Here is a 19163-nt window from a genome sequence, read left to right on the forward strand (position 1 = left end):
CACTTCTTTACTGTGAGGGTGGTTGAACGCTGGAACAGGTTGCTCAGAGAGGTTATGGAGTCGCTATCCTTGGAGATACTCCAAATCCACTGGACAAGGTCCTGGGCAGGCTGCTCTCGGTGACCCTGCTTTAGCTGGGGCGTTGGACCAGGTGATCTCCAGAGGTCCCTGCCAACCTCAACCCTTCTGTGACTCTGTAAAGGTAATACAGCTAGCAGGTTGACAGTGAGCTGCCCTCTGTGGCACACAAGGCACAGGGATGTTGCCTGCAGGTTGGGGGAAGCAATCCTTCCTCCCTACTCAGCACAACGAGCATTTCTTTCTGAAAAAAATATGAGAAGTCCGGAGCTAGTAACAGCCTGAGTGCATCTGGCAGGGAAAGTCGCTGTGCTTCGCCCCGGGTCCCTTGCCTCTCACACCCAGCAGCCAGGAACACCTGAATGACAGCCCAGGGACCACAGCAGCCAGGCCAGTACCCCCTGCCTGCAGGGGGACACAGAGGCAGGGACGGCCCCGGCTCAGTGACAAACAGGGCCACGGGGCCTGGGCCAGGTACTGAAACACGGTGAGAGGCAGGAAGGAGAGTGCAGCCACCCCCTCGTCGCCTGGAGGCAGGAAGACAGTGAGTACCCCTGCCCCCACCCCCGACGCTTCCGTCTTGTCACTTCCTTTCTCTAGAGGGCGGGATTACCTCTGTTTCCGGGGCGGGGCCCCGCAAGGCCGGGGCAGTGCTGGGCGGGGGGGCAGGACCAGCCCCCCAGGGCAAGATCACGCGTGTGCACACACCTCTCCGCCCCCCCCGGACAGGACCAGTCCTCCCCCCCCCGGGAAAGGATCAGCCCCCCGGGGCAGGATCACGCACACACACACACACACACGCAGGATCAGCCCCCTGGGGGCAGGATCACACACACACACACACACACACACGCGCAGGATCAGCCCCCTGGGGGCAGGATCACACACACACACACACACACACACGCGCGCAGGATCAGCCCCCTGGGGGCAGGATCACACACACACACACACACACACGCGCGCAGGATCAGCCCCCTGGGGGCAGGATCACACACACACACACACACACACACACACACACACACACAGACGGGCAGGATCAGCCACCTGGGGGCAGGATCACACACACACACACACACACACACACTGGCAGGATCAGCCGCCCGAGGGCAGGATCTCACACACACACACACACACACACACACACACACACACACACACACACAGACGGGCAGGATCAGTCCCCTGGGGCAGGATCTCACACACACACACACACACACGGGTAGGATCAGCCTCCCGGGGAAGGATCACACACGGGCAGGATCAGCCCCCCGGAGCAGGATCCCACACACACGCCCAGGGGCAGGGCGGTCCCGCCCCCGATGAGCTCAGCGCTGCGGCGCGGCGCGCAGGGGCGGGCGGGCCTCCGCTGCCATGCGGAGCCGGCCGGGCCCTGGCGAGGGCGGTGGCGGCGCAGGGCCCTGCCTAGGCCGCGGCGGGGCCCAATGGGCTGGGGGCACCCTGCGGGCCCGCGGGGGTAAGGCCGGGTCGGGCCGGGTCCGCCCCCCCCCGCCGCCATGTACACCTTCGTGGTGCGGGACGAGAACAGCAGCGTCTACGCCGAGGTGTCCCGGGTCCTCCTGGCCACCGGGCACTGGCGGCGCCTCAGGAAGGACAACCCCCGCTTCAACCTCATGCTGGGCGAGAGGAACCGGCTCCCCTTCGGCCGGCTCGGTAAGGAGCGTCCCGGGGCCCGGCAGGGACCACCCAACCTGCCCCCGCCGCGGCCGGCGGGCTCTGGCCCCATTAGGAGCCCCCCACGACAGGGTGGGGTCCCCCGTGGCTTGTCACCGTGTCCTGTCACCCCCCACACGCACCCCCGGGGACACGCAACTCTGGGCAAGGGCTGCCCCCACCATGAGCAGGGCCTGTCCCCATCAGGGCCCAAGTAACCTGGGAGGGGAGCCCCATGGTCCCCTGTCACCCCCCAGGACACCAGTGCTGGGCTCCTTGCAGCAGGGAGCCCGTGGCCGCTCCAGCCCGCATCACCCAGAACAAAGGGCCGGGCCAGGGGTCTCTGTGCAGCCGCCTAGTCCCAGAAAAGGCCGTCTGCGAAGCAGCTCTGCCCCAGAGACGAGCAGGTCCTGCTGGGGACCATGTCCTCTGGCCCAGGCGCAAAGCGTTCCCCTCACCCTCCCACCCCAAACTCCTGAGTAACAGTTTCTCTGGTGCCCCCCACAACACCCAGCTCAGCTTGGGGCCAGCAGCAGGGCCAGCGCCACCAGGCCTGGGATGCTAGCAGGGAGAAGGGCGCTCCAGGGACCCCCCTCCCTCAGCAGGGTGCTTCCTTTTTTTGGCTTCTGCATGTTGCAGATACTGGCCTTGGGGTCCCCCCATGCCCCACAGAGGCCATGCCCCCCCCCCCCAGCTCTGAGCCTGCCCAGATTATCCAGCAGCAAGGAGGCTGGGGCCATTTTTGCCATTCTCGGGGGCCTTCTGCAGCCCAGAGTGGGTGCATCAGGGACGTGGCGGTGTCAGTGACGTCCCCATGCCTGGCAGGGGTTGCAGTGTCAAGCTCCCGCGCAACGGGAGTGTTTTCTGGGGTTTGAGGCTGCTGGAGGTATGGGTCTGAGCCAGGCATACTCTACCCCTCGTGCAGGAGCCGAGGCTGATGAAGATGTTTCTCGGCAGCAGTGTGGTGAGGGTTACAGCACATCTGGTCCCTGTTTGGAGGGCTATTCCAGAGATTGTGTGTGTATGTAGGGCCAGGCCATCCCACCTTTTTCCCCCTGCTGTCTATCCCCATCTGTCTCACTGCCAATATGCGTGTCTGTGTCAGAGCAAGCTCCAGGAGCTTCCCCGTGCTGATCTGTCCCCTGCCTGCCGCGCGTACTCCCTGTCCTGCTGCAGACTCAGGGTCATCCCTGAGCACAGGGCAGTGTAACCGGCCCCTCAGCTCTAACCCCTAGGCCCTTCTCCCCCACCTGATGGGGAAGAGCCTGCCAGCGGGGAAGGAAAGGGCCATATGCTGCCCATGAACAAGAGTGAAGAGCCCAGCCAGGCACCAGCAGCGCTGCAGTGGGGAGCAGAGATGCATTGTCATTGCCCATGGCTGGTTGCAAGCCAGCAGGAGCTGCAAGGCTGGCAGGTCTCTGTGCACCAGGCCAGCTGCCATCCTCACCCCGTGCTGGCTCCTGTTACCAGGCCTATTGGAGCAGGCTTCTCTCTGGTTTGGGTTCAGGATGCTGCTAACCGCAGCAGAGCAGCGCACTCCCCTTCTGTGATGCCCCATGTCAGCATCTGAAAGCTGGCAGGACCCTCCCAGCTGTGACATCCCTCCATACCAGACCCCATGTTACAGCCTGCTGCTCCACAGAGGTGCTCAGCAAACCAACAGTGGTGTGCCTGCAAGTGGGTCGGATTTATCTAACAGCAGAGGTTTCCAAGCAGGCTTCAGCCTCTCCCATCCTCCTTCAGTCCCATTCCTCCATCACTGGTAAGAAGATGGGCAGGTTACTGTGGGGCAGAGGCCACTCAGAGTGGTGGGCTTCCCTTTTGGACCTCTGTTCTCCTGGGAATCAACCAAAGTCAATAAACTGGAAACAGAAAAAAATTTGACAGTTTATACTAATTTCTTTCAGGAAATTAGTGCCTGGCAGTGCTGAACATGGAAGTACCTGAAGTTACAGATCTTTGTGTAGAAGGTGGTTTTCAGCTATCTTGTATTTAAAGATCAGGAAATAAAATAGTGACCCAGTACAGGTCCATGATTTGGGGGTTGAAATACATACATAGTCAGTATCTGTGATCTTGCAGCTGCCTGGTCTTTAAGGTAGCGTTTGCTCCAGGCCTTTTCTGCCAGGCAGACACCAAGGAGGGTAACTAAAACTCTGAATCCTGTTTCAGGGTCTAAATCACTCCCACAAGCATTTGTTTGAAAAGAGAAGGTGAAGAAGCAGCACACAGTGTTGTGCTTGGGGGATCCCTCTGGTCCCAGGTATCATTTTAAACCAGAACACTTTTGTATTATGTTTCCTTTATGGATGCTCTTGTCAGATGTTGTCACCAGGGACCCAGGTGTTGCCTGCTGTGTCACTTACCCCTCACACATACATGTTCAGCTTCACTAGTGGTGTGGTAGAGACTGCACAGCTGTCACCCAGATTTGCACTACCCTTTCAATGACTGCTGCCATCCTGTCCCCCAAGATAGCTTCCAGCTGAGCACAGGTGCTCATGTAGCTGGAGAGGGTGAAGGAAGGCAGGCCACAGTGTGAAGTCCAGTACTAGCAAGGAGGTAACCATCTATCTGGCACTTCTGTTTGGCACTTTATTTGGCTGGATACTGGGACCAGTTTGGGGTTTCCCAGCACAAGAAGGACATTGACCTCCTGGAATGACTCTAGCAGATGCCATCAGGAGAGTCTGGGGAACACAGGATGGCAGTCAAACACAGGGACAGAGGCCCAAACAACCAGTGGGGTCTTCATTCAGTGGGGACCTTTTGGCCTTCGACTGGCCAACCTTCAAGCATAGGTTGGAGCAGAGACTCCCTAGAGGTCCTGTCCCACCCCAGCTATTTGGGAGGGGACTTGCTGTGTGCTGCCATAGGAAAGCAAGACTCAAATTCTTTTAATATTTCCCAGTGTTTCATGACATCTGGTCCTGAAGGGAATTTGGCTGTAAATGACAAACAAGGCTGTTTCCTAAACTATGATCTTTGTGTCATGGTGCACTTGCCTGTATCTTTGCACTGCACTTAGAGTACCTGAAATCCTGACCTTTAAAAACTGCCACTAGCAAATTGGGAACATTTCCAGGGTGGTTCTGTCAGTTCCCAGTGTGAATTAGAAAGTCATTCTCCCGCGGAAAATGGGAGTGTCATGTTCAAAACAGACTTGAATAAATGCATGATTTTTCTTAGTTTAAAAAAAAAAAAAGAAAGAAAATGCAGGAGCCGGTATCAGCCTAGAGCTCATGTCTGTGATATAGGGCAAGGAAATGGCCTTACTTCTCAGCTACATAGGTTCTTTGCACCAAGGTGATGTTTTTTCCTTCGTTAATTGAGAAGTTTGTCTCAACTCTCGTTCCCCTTGTAGGCCATGAACCCGGACTTGTGCAGCTGGTGAATTACTACAGGGGAGCAGACAAGCTGTGCCGCAAAGCGTCTCTGGTGAAGTAAGAAAGTCACTGAAATGTTAGGTGGGATTGGCAGGAATTTTTTTTCTAACCATTGTCAATTGCTGAACCTGTTCTGAGGGTGTTTCGCAGAAAACAGCTGGCAAAATCTGCCCTGGGATTGTGGTAGCTTGTGCTGTCTTCAGACTCCTCTGCTGGTCTCCACAGCTATCTGTGTGCACAAAGAACTCTAGGTAACTTCAGGGGAAATGCCCTTTCCCCTGCATTACATCTGCTTGAAACCATAGAGTGTATTGAATCAGGCAGACAGGAGTAAAAGAAAAGAGCCAAAAAAAAGAAAAAAACAATATCTGTTTTTTTTTTCCTTATAGATAGATCAAAACCTTAATTAAAATCTGCTTCTTTTATTCTCTGTATCATACAGAGATGAGGCATTAATGTGCCTTTAGCTAATCAGATTTATTGGCCAAACAAATGCTCAGAGATATCTCCAGGAAGAGTTGGCTTGGGGAATTATTTCTGCATGACCAGCCGTGCCAGGGTCTCCTGAGGAAAAGGGGGTGAGCTTTCGCTGTAGATGGCCACAGCCCATGTGCTAGCTCTGCAGCTGTTAGGCCATCTTCCTGTCAGAGCTGTTGGTCTCCTTCAAGCGTTTGATTCCACGTTAGCATCTGTCCTGCCTCTTGCTGATAGTCTTACACACAACATATGCTAGTCTGAGGCTTCACCCTCCCCTACAAAGAACCTGCCCCCACATGCTTTTCACACAGTGGTGATGGTGTTTGTCAGGAACTAACAGTGTATTTTTAAACAAGGATTCGCTGAGCTCCCCACCTGTATTTCTCTGCAGCCCATGGTCTGGAGCACAACAGTGCATCAGGCTGCTTATGAACCCCAAAGGACCACAAATTTCATTCCTCTGACACAGGAATCCCAGAGTGTCACTGACTGACTGCCATTTCAACAGAGACACACAAATGTACAGAAAGCGTCACCAAGTCGATAGTTCTGCTCTGGCCTTAAGTGAAACAGAGTGAACATTCAGAGAGACAGGGAGCTCTCTCAGCTCTGAAAGAAAACAGACCTGGCCTCCAATGATGAGAGTTCACTGGCATCTCTAGACAGAACTGTAAAAGAGAGTATCTGCCAGAGGGAACAGGGGTTGCATGATACAAGAGGGATCCCAGAGACCTCAGAACACGATATGTGTGGCTGTGTCCTTGCCTTCAGTAGGTTCCCAGTGGTCTTGATCCACAGTTGGGAAACCTATCTTGATTTCGATAGGGATGGGATCAAGAGCTAAGCACCAGAATAGAGCACATTACTGCTCTGGCTTCCCTTTTCCCCCTGTGATTACAGCTTCCTTCCTGACCTATTATACTTCGCAGCGTACCTTACCTTCACTCCACATTAGCAGTGTGGAGCATCCCCAGTGACCTTGTGCAGTGATGTTGTAGGGAGTTCATCACAAGCTCTAGTTCCATGTAAACTTCTCTACTGATTGTTTCCTGATATCAGTAATACCCACAAATGTTTAATGAAAGAGTGCAGGTCTGGTTCCAAGAGCAGGGCTTGGCTGCAGCTTGGGGGTGCCATGGTCTCTGTAGGAAAACCCTAATTTCAAGGGTCTAAGACAAATATAATAATGTATCACAGACTCTGTCTTAACTGCTATTCATCACAAAGCAGAAGGGCCCAGTTAATGAGGATTTGTACTTACTGATTTTTGTCCTCGCAGGCAGGGATGCACTGAAGATTAACAGCCTGTCTCTCTTTACCCAGGCTAATCAAGACGAGCCCTGAACTGTCAGAGTCCTGCACGTGGTTCCCTGAGTCATATGTGATATACCCAACAAACCTGAAGACCCCTGTGGCTCCAGCACAGAATGGAATTCGTCATCTCATAAACAACACACGGACAGATGAGCGTGAAGTGTTCCTGGCAGCTTACAACAGGCGGCGGGAAGGCAGAGAAGGCAATGTGTGGATCGCCAAGTCCTCAGCTGGTGCCAAAGGTTCATTCTGCTGCAAAACAAGCCACCTTCTTGTTACTCTTTACTCTTTTCTTGGTCTGTAGAGTCCCAGGGGTTTGGCTGAATCCAGCTTATCTCTAGCCTGTCTGGAAATGCCTTTCCAACCAACTGCACACCAGTCAGGCCAGCGTAGCGCTCTCCTTTCTCTGCTTGTTGGCATGGGGCCCCTGACGTGCATTGTGGTATGCATGTGCTCCCTAGGACGTGGATGGTGATGACGGGACTCCCCTTTTTCCCTCATGTACCTCAACACAAAGGAAGGTTTGCTGCAGGGAGAAGGCAGCAGGGAGCTGGGAATAGGCGAGGGGAATGTGGAGAGCAGGAGAAAAGGGGAGCAGAACAGCATATGAGGAAGAGGGCAGCAAGGACAGCAGCAAGGGTGGGGAACCCAGTTCTCCATACCACAGCTGAGGCTGATTTCAGCTGGGCAAAAATACTACTGCTTGTCTTCCAACCGAACCCAAATGTCTGGCACCCAGTGGCCTAGCCATGGTCACACTGAGGGACTGACTGGGCAGCCACAAACTCAGTGCATCCAAATTACACCCCAGCCTCAGGAGCAGGTACCAGAGCAGATACAAGCAATGCCATGTCTGTATTTCCCTTCAATGACAATAAGGCAATAGCTATCTACATAGTCATGTGTCCCTTCTTGTTCTAGGGTCATCACTCTGCTTGTTCCACAGAAATAATGAGCTCTTAGAAGATATAGCTGAACATGGCTATAGATGTAATACTTTGGTAACTATTTGCTGTTAATGTCTGTCAGTTACAGCAGTATCACTGGCATGTTATCAGAATTGCTTTATAAAAACTTGCCTTGCCATGTGTGCAGACCTCAGACAGCAGAGCCAAACCTGAGTAATGACCTGGTCTTTTCAAAGGCAACAACTCCACAAGTGTTACGCATATTTGCAGTCACTTTTGATGAAATCTTACAAAAATCAACAGGGAATGTGAAAGCTAGAGGTGGCTGTGAGGAAGCTGCATGTATAACCATCCTTCACGCAGGCTTCTTCCATTGCTCTGCTCTCTTGGCTGTGTTGCCCAGATGCATCAGAAGAGCATGTTTATCTTCATCAAGGAGGAGGAGATGAGTCTTTTCATCACTCCACTTATGTGTCTGTGAGGTTTAGCTGTCTGGCAAAGAACCAGTCTGCACAATTGAAAAGGCCATTGCTATTGTTCGCTGCAGCAGGGAGAGGTTCAAACTCTCCACAGACTTTAATCAAGTGTGATCCCATCCTCTTCTTTTTTGTAATTAAAGCAAAGTAACCCTTTGTATTCATCAGTTTGCTGCAGAACCCAAGTTGGAAATAAAACTGGAAAGCAGAGCTTCATTCTAATCTTCTAGATGACACTTTTAAACCTCTGGGGCTTACTTCCAACAAAGAAGAAAGCTTTTTGACATTAATTGCCCAGGCACATCTGGCTCAGGCAGCCCCTGGCTCCTCACGGTTCTAGTGAAGCTTGATTGTCCATCAGTAAAAGGAAAATTAAAGATTTTGGATGTCCTGGCTTAAAAGTTGGGAAATTTTCAACTGGGACTAGAGGTTTTTGAGAAAGGGGACAGTGGCCCCACATAAGCTAATTTGCTGCCTCACTGGGTTGCTGGGTAGGTACGCAGGTAAGGTAACCTCCCTCCTCAGTTCAGCATCTGTCCAGAGCAGAACTGATGCCTGCCGATTTTGCTGCTGCAAATTTTGCAGGCCATACTGGTTTAAAAATATGTTGCTTCCCTCCTTTTCCCAGTGCATAGCCTTGTGGTCGTACCAATGCAAGCGTTTGCTTGGCTCTGCTGTGATCGGGGTACTAAAAACATCTTTTCAAAAAATAAAAAAGGAGAAGGCAGAGAACAGTACTTTGATGAACATACCTCCTTTTGGTGGGAGATGCTGAGGAGGAAAGGGGCTCAGTGGCGTACATACTAGCAGGTATGCAAAGCACAGAGCAGTGAGTGTAGAACTGTCTCAACAGTGACCTTCAGAAGTCCCAGCTAGGATCTGTTGCTCCCATGGGATGCTCCTGTCTACGTGTGCTCCAAACCAGTGCTCTCTCCCTGGTGCCTCCTTGAAGAGCGTTTGTCTCTTTTCACTTAGCATTTCCTCCAGAAAACTAAGCACAAAATGAAGACTAAATCATCAGCTTTAGTCCAAAAGGTTAGCCAGAGGCCTGAAGGCTAGATATAGTACCAGAGAGATGTTAGATAATTTTACCCAAGCTGGTTCATCCCTACTGCAGCAGCATGCCATCCCTTTATCAACACCCCAGAAGGGATATAAGGTTTCATTGCTTTGCAACAGTGGTTTCATGTTTGGACTTGCAAGAAATGAACAGTGACAACTTCAGCCAAAAGCTGGCAGTATTTGAAAGATGGCTCTAACTTCTTTATTGAAGAGTTTTTCGCCACATGGGAAAACACAGATGACATAGATAAGCATTTTGAAAAAGTTCTTTGCCTAATTCAGTGATCATTTTATCAGTAACTTAAATGGACTTAGCAGGGGAGCATTGTTTGCACGTGTATGTACATGTGACTGTGGCAGAGAAAGAAGCCAGGCAGCTGAGACGGGGAGAAAGTCTGAATCAAGGATCAAATCCCCCTCCCCAAATAAACGAAATAAAGAAAAACCCCACAAACCTTCAAAAAACCCTGCCCCCCAAACTGCTGAAAAACTGGGAAAAACAAAACAAAAGTCAAAAAGTGCTGAAGAAACCACCCCCCACAAAACCCTGCTGCAAGAAGACATGGCAAAAAAGGAAACAAAATCCCCCAAACTAAGCAGTTGCTTCACTGCCTGCCAAGATCCCTGTTTTCTGTGCACCCATTCACACCTAAATAGCCAACTCCCTGCAGATGATCCCCATGCAGGCCATACCCTCGGTTCCCATCTGCTTTAGCTGCAGTCACTGGGCAGCCAAACTCCTGGCAGCATGGGAAAGGGAGATCCCTCAGCAAAATTACTGCTTGATGCTGAGCAGACATAGCTTCACTCTTGCACTGACCAGCCCTGGGGCTGTGGGTTCTTGCACATCTCCTGGCTTTCTTGGAGAATGAGCCATGATCTGTTTGGGCCTTGAAAAAGCTCCAGCAAAGATAGGAAGATCCTCTGCCTAATATTTTCTTTGCCTTTCTGTGCCAGGGGAAGGGATCCTGATTTCTTCAGAAGCTGCAGAGCTCCTGGACTTCATCGATGAGCAGGGACAAGTGCATGTGATTCAGAAATATCTAGAGAAGCCTCTGCTTCTGGAGCCAGGGCATCGCAAGTTTGACATCAGGTAAGCTTTTCTGCATGGCTTTTGTAACATGGGTTTGCATTTCTGTGTAGTTTCTTTTTAAGCCACTGAGACTTGGGCTTGTTCTCCTGCCCCCTAGGAGCTGGGTTCTCGTGGATCATCAATATAATATCTACCTCTACAGAGAGGGTGTCCTGCGGACCTCTTCCGAACCATATAACAGTGCTGATTTCCAGGACAAAACCTGCCACTTGACCAATCACTGCATTCAAAAGGAATATTCCCAAAACTATGGGCGGTATGAGGAAGGGAACGAAATGTTCTTCGAGGAGTTCAACCAGTACCTGATGGATGCCCTGAACACGACACTTGAGAATAGCATCTTACTGCAAATCAAACACATAATAAGGTAACCAGCTGCCTTTTGTATATGGGAACATAACCCTTTGGTAGTAAGCAATGTGTATGGAAACTGCTGGGTTAACAGGCAGACAGATAAGGGAAGTGTTTCAGTTGCATGGGTCAGGGATTGTGAGCCAGAGATAAATTTAAGATAAAGCCAGAAACACCCCAGTGTCATTGCTCAATGAAAACGGAGAAGAGGGACTCTAGAGGTGCTGTGCTCTGAAGGGTATATGTCAGTGTGTCTCTTTTGCCACCAGTCAGATCACTTGGTGAGGGAGATGTCCCTTGGTAAGGGACAAAAAGCTGGGGAAGACAGTGGGTAGAAAGACAGAACAAGGAGAGTTTGAGGTGAAAGACATAAGGCTTAATAGGGGAAATGAAACAGGACCAAGTCTGCAGGATCCCACTGCTCCCCTACTGTCAGCAGACAGCAGTGAAGCAGGTTGGAACAGGTTGTCTTGTCCTATTCAGTCCACACAGAGCTGGCTAGCACTACCAGCTACTTCCTGAGTGCAAATGGAAAGAGCCTGGAGAGAGATCTCTTAGAGATCAGGCTGCCACAGAGAAACCAGGTCGTGACAATGTGATCCTCCATAGCAGAATTTGCTCTGCAAAAGCTCCACTGCTGCCAATTACACTGAAAAGACATGACACAGTCTTTGAGGGACTCAGAGGCAAATGAGTTCTGAGCAGCAGCTCCCTGGGGGACCTTGTACAGCCCTTTGCAGCTCTGACTTCTGATCCAGATTGTAATTGCACATCCTGTTTTTCCACCTGCCTAAGCCAATATTGAGGGTGGATGTTGCTTCCCAGCTCTTTGGGAGTTCACTCGGGGTATCTAAGGGTTTATGGACTGTTGACGTGTTTTGATGGTTGCATCATCTCACTTACAGGGACCTGGTTATCATGACATGTGTTGGATGTAGCTTGTAATTCAGGGGCTGGTAAATGACATGCAAGTATCAGGCCTCCAAGTATGCTTTTATTACAAAGGCTGACAGAGAAAAAGTCCCTCAGGTTCTCCAAGATGCTGAGGACTCGCAGCACAAGCCAAGTCTGATGGTGCTGCAGAGGGGCATTTCCTGCTTGTTTGTGTGTCAGTTGCAGAAAGTGTTGCTCCCTCCACTTGATGCTCCAGCCAGTCCCAAGGCAAGAGAGGTCCCCTCCATTTAACCACACTGTGCACAGCCCTCGGAGGCTGCAGTGCAACTGATACATCTGGCAGATTTTTAATCCTGGGTTTCTGTTTCTCCCTTCACAGAAGCTGCCTTATGTGTATAGAGCCTGCAATCAGCACAAAGCATCTTCATTACCAGAGCTTCCAGCTCTTTGGCTTTGACTTCATGGTTGATGAGGAGCTGAAAGTCTGGCTGATAGAGGTCAATGGGGCCCCAGCTTGTGCCCAGTGAGTAGTCAGTTTCTGTAATATACTTGCAATATGACCATACTCTATCACCCAGCTCACCAAAAACATGGCTGGGTTCCAGCTCCAAGTAAAAAAGGTGGAAAAAAGTGCATGGCAGAGGGGTTTTCCAGGCTAATCCATTCTAGAAACTGCTCTAAGTGCTAGTCGATAGAGGTTTGTTGCTCTTTCCTCTGTGCTTGGTGTCCAGCTTCTTTCCAACATGAGATGAGCCCTATCCTCAGTTTCTGGACAGATGTATTTGAATATAACTATGGTCCTTTTTTATTGGCACTATTGAGTTGAAGGTAAGTTGCAGAATTAACAGCTGAGGGCTCAGGTGGTTTCTTAGTCTCACTTGTGGAGCCAGTGGTGGCTGGTCTTCACCCAAACACAAGATACATCAATAGCATTGAGGGCAGTTGTTGGAAGCAAGTGACTGAATTTGCAGGGAGCAGGACCCCAAGCACTGTGGATGCTGCAAATGTTGGGTCAAAGCCTCCACCAGTAACAGGGAGGCTGTGACAATCAACCATGGCCATGAACATACCTGCAGTGGCACAGCAGAAGCCACTGTTTTATGTGATTGAGATAACTGCAGAAGATAAGGACACTAGAAATCTTTGCTAAATCAGCAGCTATACCGTATACAAGCCCAGCAAAATAGAACAGGCTGTACAGAATATGTCTTACTGATAATTAATATACCTGCACACTGATTCACCAAAGCTGCTGACCAGGCGATGGTCTCTTTGGTGGGAAATACTGGATCTTGACAGATGATTCCTTTCTCTCCGTCCCTCCCTTCCTCTCCATCCCCCTTCCCTTCCTCCTGTTCCCTCAGTCTCTCACTCGCTCCATCCCCCCCCTTCCCCCCACTTCTTCTTGAGGGGTCACCTTGTATAATGTTACAGCTATGTTACCTGTGTTTTCATTCTCTTTGACTTCCGTATGCATATGGATAATGCATGCTTACAGCTGGGGGGTTAGCATCACCACGCAGTTATCGGAATTTTTGAAAATTGAGGCTAAAGAGAACTTTGTCCAAATCCTTGGGTGGTTTTCTTAGTGTTCAGGCTCAAGGAACATGAAAAAGTAGTTGGTGGTGGTTTGAGAACATCAGCACTGCTCAGAAATCTGTCAAGGTCTAGTTAGCATCAACGGTCTTCAGCTGCACATGGACTGGATCAAAAAGGATGGGGAGATTCACCCCACTATGCCAAATTGTTACAGACTTTGAAATACTTCTTGAATTTTATTAAGGATTGTTGCAGGGGCTGTTGCTGTGTGGATTTTCATTGCAGCAATGCCCTGTTTGCTTTGTGCCTAAATGGGCACTTGGAAATAACTGAAAGCAGCTGGTCCAGGTTTGGGCTACCTGCAGCTCCACCTCTTGCGGCTATTCTAATTTATAGCACCCATATCACACAGTTTTCATTTAAGAGAAAAAAACCTGACTGTTGAAAGCAGTAAATTCCCAGGAGCTCAGAAAGTTTCTCACTGTCATATAGTCCCAGCTGCACAAGGTGAAAAACATTGTTAATCCTAGTAAAGATAGCTTTGGTACTAAAAATGTACCAGATGCTAGCATGTTCAGTGAGATTACATGTGTATTTCCTTCAGCAGAAAATGAAGCTGTTGTTAACTCATTTCTCAAACACCTTGTCTTGCCTCTCCCTTTTCATCAACCTTGCCATGGTGAAACATCCAACTCTTCCAGAGGGGTCCAGTGAAGTCTCTGTGGCTGGCCCACAAGCTAATGTGTGCAGTTGCATATCAGTGCAGTATTTCTTCAGACCGTGCTCACCTCAGAGCAGCCCATCCAGGGGGTGTCCCCACATGTATGGGGTCTGGTATCATGCTCGTGACTCCCTGAGCTGGGAGATTGGTAGAGGGGGTGCTCAGCTCATGCCCCTGCATCCTATAGTGATTCAAGGCTGGGGCCTGAGGGGGTAGATACTCTGCTTAGGAGCTTGTTCTGACAGTAAACTTAGGTAACAGGTTTTGTGATCCCATCTGGCAGCAAGCAATGTTGGGAACCTGTTGAAAAGGAAGGCAGTTCCTGGGGTGGGAGGAGAGGAAACCGAAGAGATGCCAGCCACCTCCTGTATGTCACTCTACAGCTCCCACTCGGAAAATGCGTATCTGGGTAAAAAAGAGGTTGGAGTCCTGCTGGTTTACTCTGCTTGGGCATCTTACTCTCTTTCTCTCTTGTCTCTTAGGAAGCTGTATGCAGAGCTCTGCCAAGGAATTGTGGATGTAGCCATCTGTAGTGTTTTCCCCCTCAGTGACACTGGGCAGAAGATGAGCCAGCCATCGATATTTATCAAGCTGTGATGACAACAGGAACATTTCTGCTGAGTACAGAGAGAGACTGCACCCACTGGGTCAGAGCAGTTCGACGGCTTATTTCAGTATCATGCCAAAAAGGGATAGAGACAGGCTGCTGCTGCTGCTGCTGCTTCTTCTTCTTTTTTTTGGGGGGGGGAAATCATGGGGAAAACCAACAAAACAGAGCTCCCATGCAGAGCTGGGACGAGCCAAAACTGCTCAGACAACTCTGTCTGCATTCACCAAAATTCACTTTAGAAACAGCTCATGTGACTTTGATATCTGAAACAAATCTCTCTGGGAGAACAGCAAAATTACCTTAAAATGAAACCTCAACAGGGATACAACAATACTGTATTAGCTCATCCTTTTCTATAGAGAAACACTGTTTTTTTAAGGCAATTGAGCAGAGTACAATGATCGTCTGGGGTGTCATGGCTGGGAAGTTGTCCTCCTCCCACTGTGTTTCTTCTTTCCTCACCTACTGCATCGTTAGTGCCTTAGCTCAGCTCCAAATAGGTGACTCCTTTCCTTTGTTCCTGCTCTATTATGTAAAAAGGAACAAGCTCTCTTGCATCACAGGATGCATAAAACCAGGAACATTGAGAATTTGGTCTCCTTAGGTCATTTTCCAAGCTGGCTGGCTGAGCACCCAGGCAACGACTGAATGAAAGGGTGCTGAACTGCAGGTGGTGAATTAACCCAAGCAATGAAGGCAATTTTTTTATTTATAGTTATCCCTTTTCCTAATGAGATTTGAATCAGTTTCCATCCAAGTCTAATGCAGTTAGATCCAATTTAAAAAAGGTAGAGAGACCCCCCCAGTGCTGTCATGCAAGCTGTAGGATTTCTAGCATTGCTGTCTTGCTGGGAGTGTTTCAAGCGACAGAAACCCAGTCTCCTCAGAAAGCTTCTTTGGAGACGCTGCAGTGAATATAGGCTCTTCTCTCAGCTTCCACCTTAATACACTTGAGACTCAAATATAAAACCTTTCAGCCCTACCAATTTTTATTCCTTTTGATCCAGCCAATTTTATTCTCCTCTGTTCAAGAAGTATTGTGTTTTTCTACCCTGAACAGAGTCTGCTGCTCTGTCCCACCTGGGGGGCAGATGTGTAAGGTTTTGTAGACCAAGAGAGAGCCTGCTTGTGTATAGGTTTGCCCCACAGCTGGGACAGGCAGGCATTTTGGGGGGGAAGGGGTAAAATTCCTTGAGGTCCCTGAATTTCAAACTAACATCTGTTTTGAGTGTAACCTAAATTCCTGGACTACTCTGTTTACCTGAATTTTTAGCCTAAGCCCAGGGCGTGCGTCCCTCCTAAGCCTGGGTTCTTTGCAGAGCGCAGTGGCATTCAAAACAGCAGCTGGTTTTGCTAGGTGGTGCGTGGCCTGCGCTGTGTCCCAAATTTTCCGAACAGAGGCGCAAAGTTTAACAAGTCTCAGGAGGCTGCAGCAATGTCTGCAAAGAAATGAGTGCTCGCAGGCTCCGCATTAAAGTCGGGGTTGTACATCAGTGCTACTGAGTTTGGAGTTTCTTTACACACATTGCACGCGATGTGGGGATGTACCTTAGCTCTGAGGTTACATGATTTAAACATGGTTAAGCACAGATTACAAATAAGCACCTGTGTGAGCAACACAGAACTACTGCCCAACATGGTAGGAAAGAGATGGGTTGTTTGATTGAGACTCCCTCCAACACTGCATAGGAAAGCATCATGGAAAATTGAAGCTTTGGGAATTTTAATTGCAGCAGGAGAGTAGGCTGTGCTGCTGAGGTCAGGGCCATGATCTGCTGCCTCTGGCAAGGAGAGATGGTTGGCAATGAAGTAAAACAGACCTGGTTCATGTTACCCAAAGGAAACAAACAACAAGAGATCATGGAGGTTACAAGCTTCTGGCTGCCTGTGTTTAATGGGAAGTGAATCAAGCAGTGCGATTTCTGCCTCTCACAAACGATCCCAGCACTTTGACATACTCACCTTTGCTCGTGACTGAGATTTCACAGATCTTCCTGCCAGCGTAGAGCTCTGTAAGCAAAGGATCCTGCCACCTTTCTGTATGCAGGACTGAAGGATCCGCCCCTCCTCGGAGTGATAGATTTTGATTGTGCTGTACCTGGATGGAAATTCATTGCAACATGCTATGAACAGAGTGCTTAGCAAAACCCAAAAGAGGTGTTGCAGAGAGGAAGCATCCCAAAAGGCCAGGCAAGCATGTCGTAAACACTCTGAAGTGCTGCATGGACTGGAGTCTGCGTGGTGTGTGGTAGACACAAGGTGCGCTGGAGTTGGAAAGCGGTTCAGTTGCTGCACGCTGGGAAGCAACAAGAAGTGATAGCCGCGTGCAAATGGGGCATCTGCTTTGTTTCTCCAGGCTGTGCGCAAAGGAGGCCTGGACTCCAAGTGCTGGTGGGTGGATTTGTTTCCAGCAATGCCCCGAACACCAGATTCAGTCTCTGGCTTTGCTGGACCTTCTGTGTTTTCGGAGGAGGGATTGTGAACTCTTTGGTTTATGAGCCAGGAAGTGGTGGGGAAATGGTGGGTCATAAGCTGGGAGAAGGTGGGTATGAGGGAAGGACTGTCTGGGTGTCCTAACCTCATGATAACACACAGGTGTTAAAATTACCCTGCAGACCAGATAAAGCATAGTGTTAACACTTCTAGGTAAAATGTAGGCTGTAGCAGGTGTTTAATTTGACTCGCAGAGCTACCAGCTCACTAGGTCTCCACAGACATTTTCACATAGTAGCTAATGTGATCTTAAACATACACCTTTTTTTCCCAGCAAAGGCAAGATCTAATAGCAATAGCTTTGGTCCAGAATGTACCTGAGCAGACATTGAACTCTCACAAGCTCTACACCAGACCAGACCAGAGCTTCTCAGGTGTGAAGTGAGAAAACTTTACCCATCGTAAAGAAATGAAAAATCCCTCGGGTGCTAGACCCCTCTTTATTTTCCCTTCGCTGTGAATTCAGAAATCAAAACACTCCCTTCCTTAGTGTACATAACATTAGATCCCTGCCAACATAGCGGGATAAGGCTAGGAAAGCAGCCTGGATGCAGGGAAAAGCAGCATCTTTTATCAGCACAGCGAATACAGGCAGGAAGAGCAGTGACTGAGGAACCTCTACATAATTCCAAGGCCTTTTTTTCCCCCCTTTTCACCTTGGGTTGCATTGAGATACTTTCCCAACTGGCTATTTCTGCTGCTCAACTAAAAGTAGGGCTTCAACTCAATGGTGAAGCAATGGCCATAGGCGATGCAGTTTTTCATAGCCTGCCTTTTCAGCTGGGTTTTGGGGGAGATAGTGATTCAGGGACTCTTTAATCATTGGTTTGTTTGCTGAATTCTTTAGAAATAAGCAACAGCCTCTGGAGGAAAACACTGGGTACCATCTCCCCTCAAAGTGCTCTCCCAAGAGGTAAATGCTAAAGGATGGCAAGCACGGTGCTTAGGGTTTTGCCCAATTTATTATTTATTCAGTGGAGCAGAGAACAATATGGATATGGCTGAGGCCTGAGCATTGCAACCATGGGTGCGCCTTGTAAGTAATGCTCGCAAACTTTTCTTTTTTAGGAAAAAATGCAAAAATAAATGTTTTCTAGCTTAATTCAACCAAAAGGGCAATCAGCAAGAAAAGGTCTTACTCTCTTTCCTAAGCTTTCACAGAGGATGGTGCTGGGTTTCAGGAAGATCCCTTCCATAGTCTTAGCAGTCGTATCCCATTAGTCCAGCCATAAAGGATTTCAGACCCGGATGCTCTGACTGTGTTTTCCAGCAGGGTCTGGTCCAGCTGGAGCCTGGGTTTCGGTTAACTCCCATATGGCTTCTCTCATACCAGGTTAATGGTGACTGCCAAGCAACAGCTCTCGCACTCCCACCGAAATCCTGTGGCCAGCCACAGCCTGCGGAAAACCCAGGGGTTGTCCGAAAGGCTCGAAAGCAGCTTCGTCCAGGTTGTCCAGCTCCTGTGCCCTGCTGTAATCAAAGCCCTTTGGAACTACTTGCATGTCTCTGGTCCAAGCATTTCTTGTTCTTCGAGTGCTGCTCTCCACTAGGAGAGCAATGCCGTGCTGTAAGTTAATAATTGTGTGTCATTATCAGTGTCAGCTACAATACTCCACAGAAAACCATGGCCTTGAAAGGATTGGAGGCCGTCACTGGGGCAGACATACAGAGCTCCTGGACTCATGGTTCCTGGGCTCTAGTTTGTGTTTCCAAAGTGCTCTTGCATGAGCGTGTGTGTACACAGCTGGCAGGACCCTGAGCAGTGCGTGGTTCTCCAGTGTTTGTATTCAGATCTGTCCTAAACCACCATTAAAAAGAGCAAATCTCAGAGGTTGTGGCATTCCTGTGGGACAGCGGGTCCCAGGGCTCTGGGGCTGGCAAATCAGCGATGCAGCTCTAGGGGACACAGTCCTAGGGGTGGCATGGCTCTGAGGGGCAAAGCCCTGGGGGCAACAGCCCTGGAGGTGGCATGGCTGGGAGACACAGCCCCGGGGGGACATGAGCTGGGGAGGACATGCCTGGATGGGCACAGCTCTGGGGGACACGGCCATGGGGGGACACAGCCCTGGGGGGGGGGGGGGCAC

General features: G+C 49.9%; 1 protein-coding gene across 2 annotated transcripts; it reads left to right on the forward strand.

Moving 5' to 3' along the window:
• The first annotated feature begins 1372 nt into the window (after nt 1-1372).
• TTL (tubulin tyrosine ligase) lies at nt 1373-18907 on the forward strand. Of its 2 annotated transcripts, XM_064509833.1 has the most exons (8): nt 1376-1755; nt 5120-5198; nt 6942-7174; nt 10336-10471; nt 10569-10838; nt 12096-12239; nt 14459-16977; nt 18413-18907. In XM_064509833.1, the coding sequence occupies exons 1-7, from the start codon at nt 1599-1601 to the stop codon at nt 14571-14573; spliced, it is 1134 nt and encodes a 377-aa protein (XP_064365903.1). In that variant the 5' UTR covers nt 1376-1598; the 3' UTR covers nt 14574-16977; nt 18413-18907. The 2 variants fall into 2 exon arrangements, with proteins under 2 accessions (XP_025959966.1, XP_064365903.1); XM_026104181.2 differs by lacking the exon at nt 12096-12239 and having other exon boundaries at nt 1373-1755; nt 14459-18907.
• Nucleotides 18908-19163: the final 256 nt, after the last annotated feature.

Source organism: Dromaius novaehollandiae, chromosome 3 (genome assembly GCF_036370855.1).
Source record: "Dromaius novaehollandiae isolate bDroNov1 chromosome 3, bDroNov1.hap1, whole genome shotgun sequence".
Lineage (NCBI taxonomy): Eukaryota > Metazoa > Chordata > Aves > Casuariiformes > Dromaiidae > Dromaius > Dromaius novaehollandiae.

Bases quoted from the DNA above. Each gene is read 5' to 3' on its own strand.
- TTL (XM_064509833.1), top strand. From the start codon at position 1,599: ATGTACACCTTCGTGGTGCGGGACGAGAACAGCAGCGTCTACGCCGAG. The intron at 5,199-6,941 runs GTAAGAAAGTCA...CTCTTTACCCAG, and splicing joins CGCAAAGCGTCTCTGGTGAA to GCTAATCAAGACGAGCCCTG. The intron at 10,839-12,095 runs GTAACCAGCTGC...CTCCCTTCACAG, and splicing joins CAAATCAAACACATAATAAG to AAGCTGCCTTATGTGTATAG.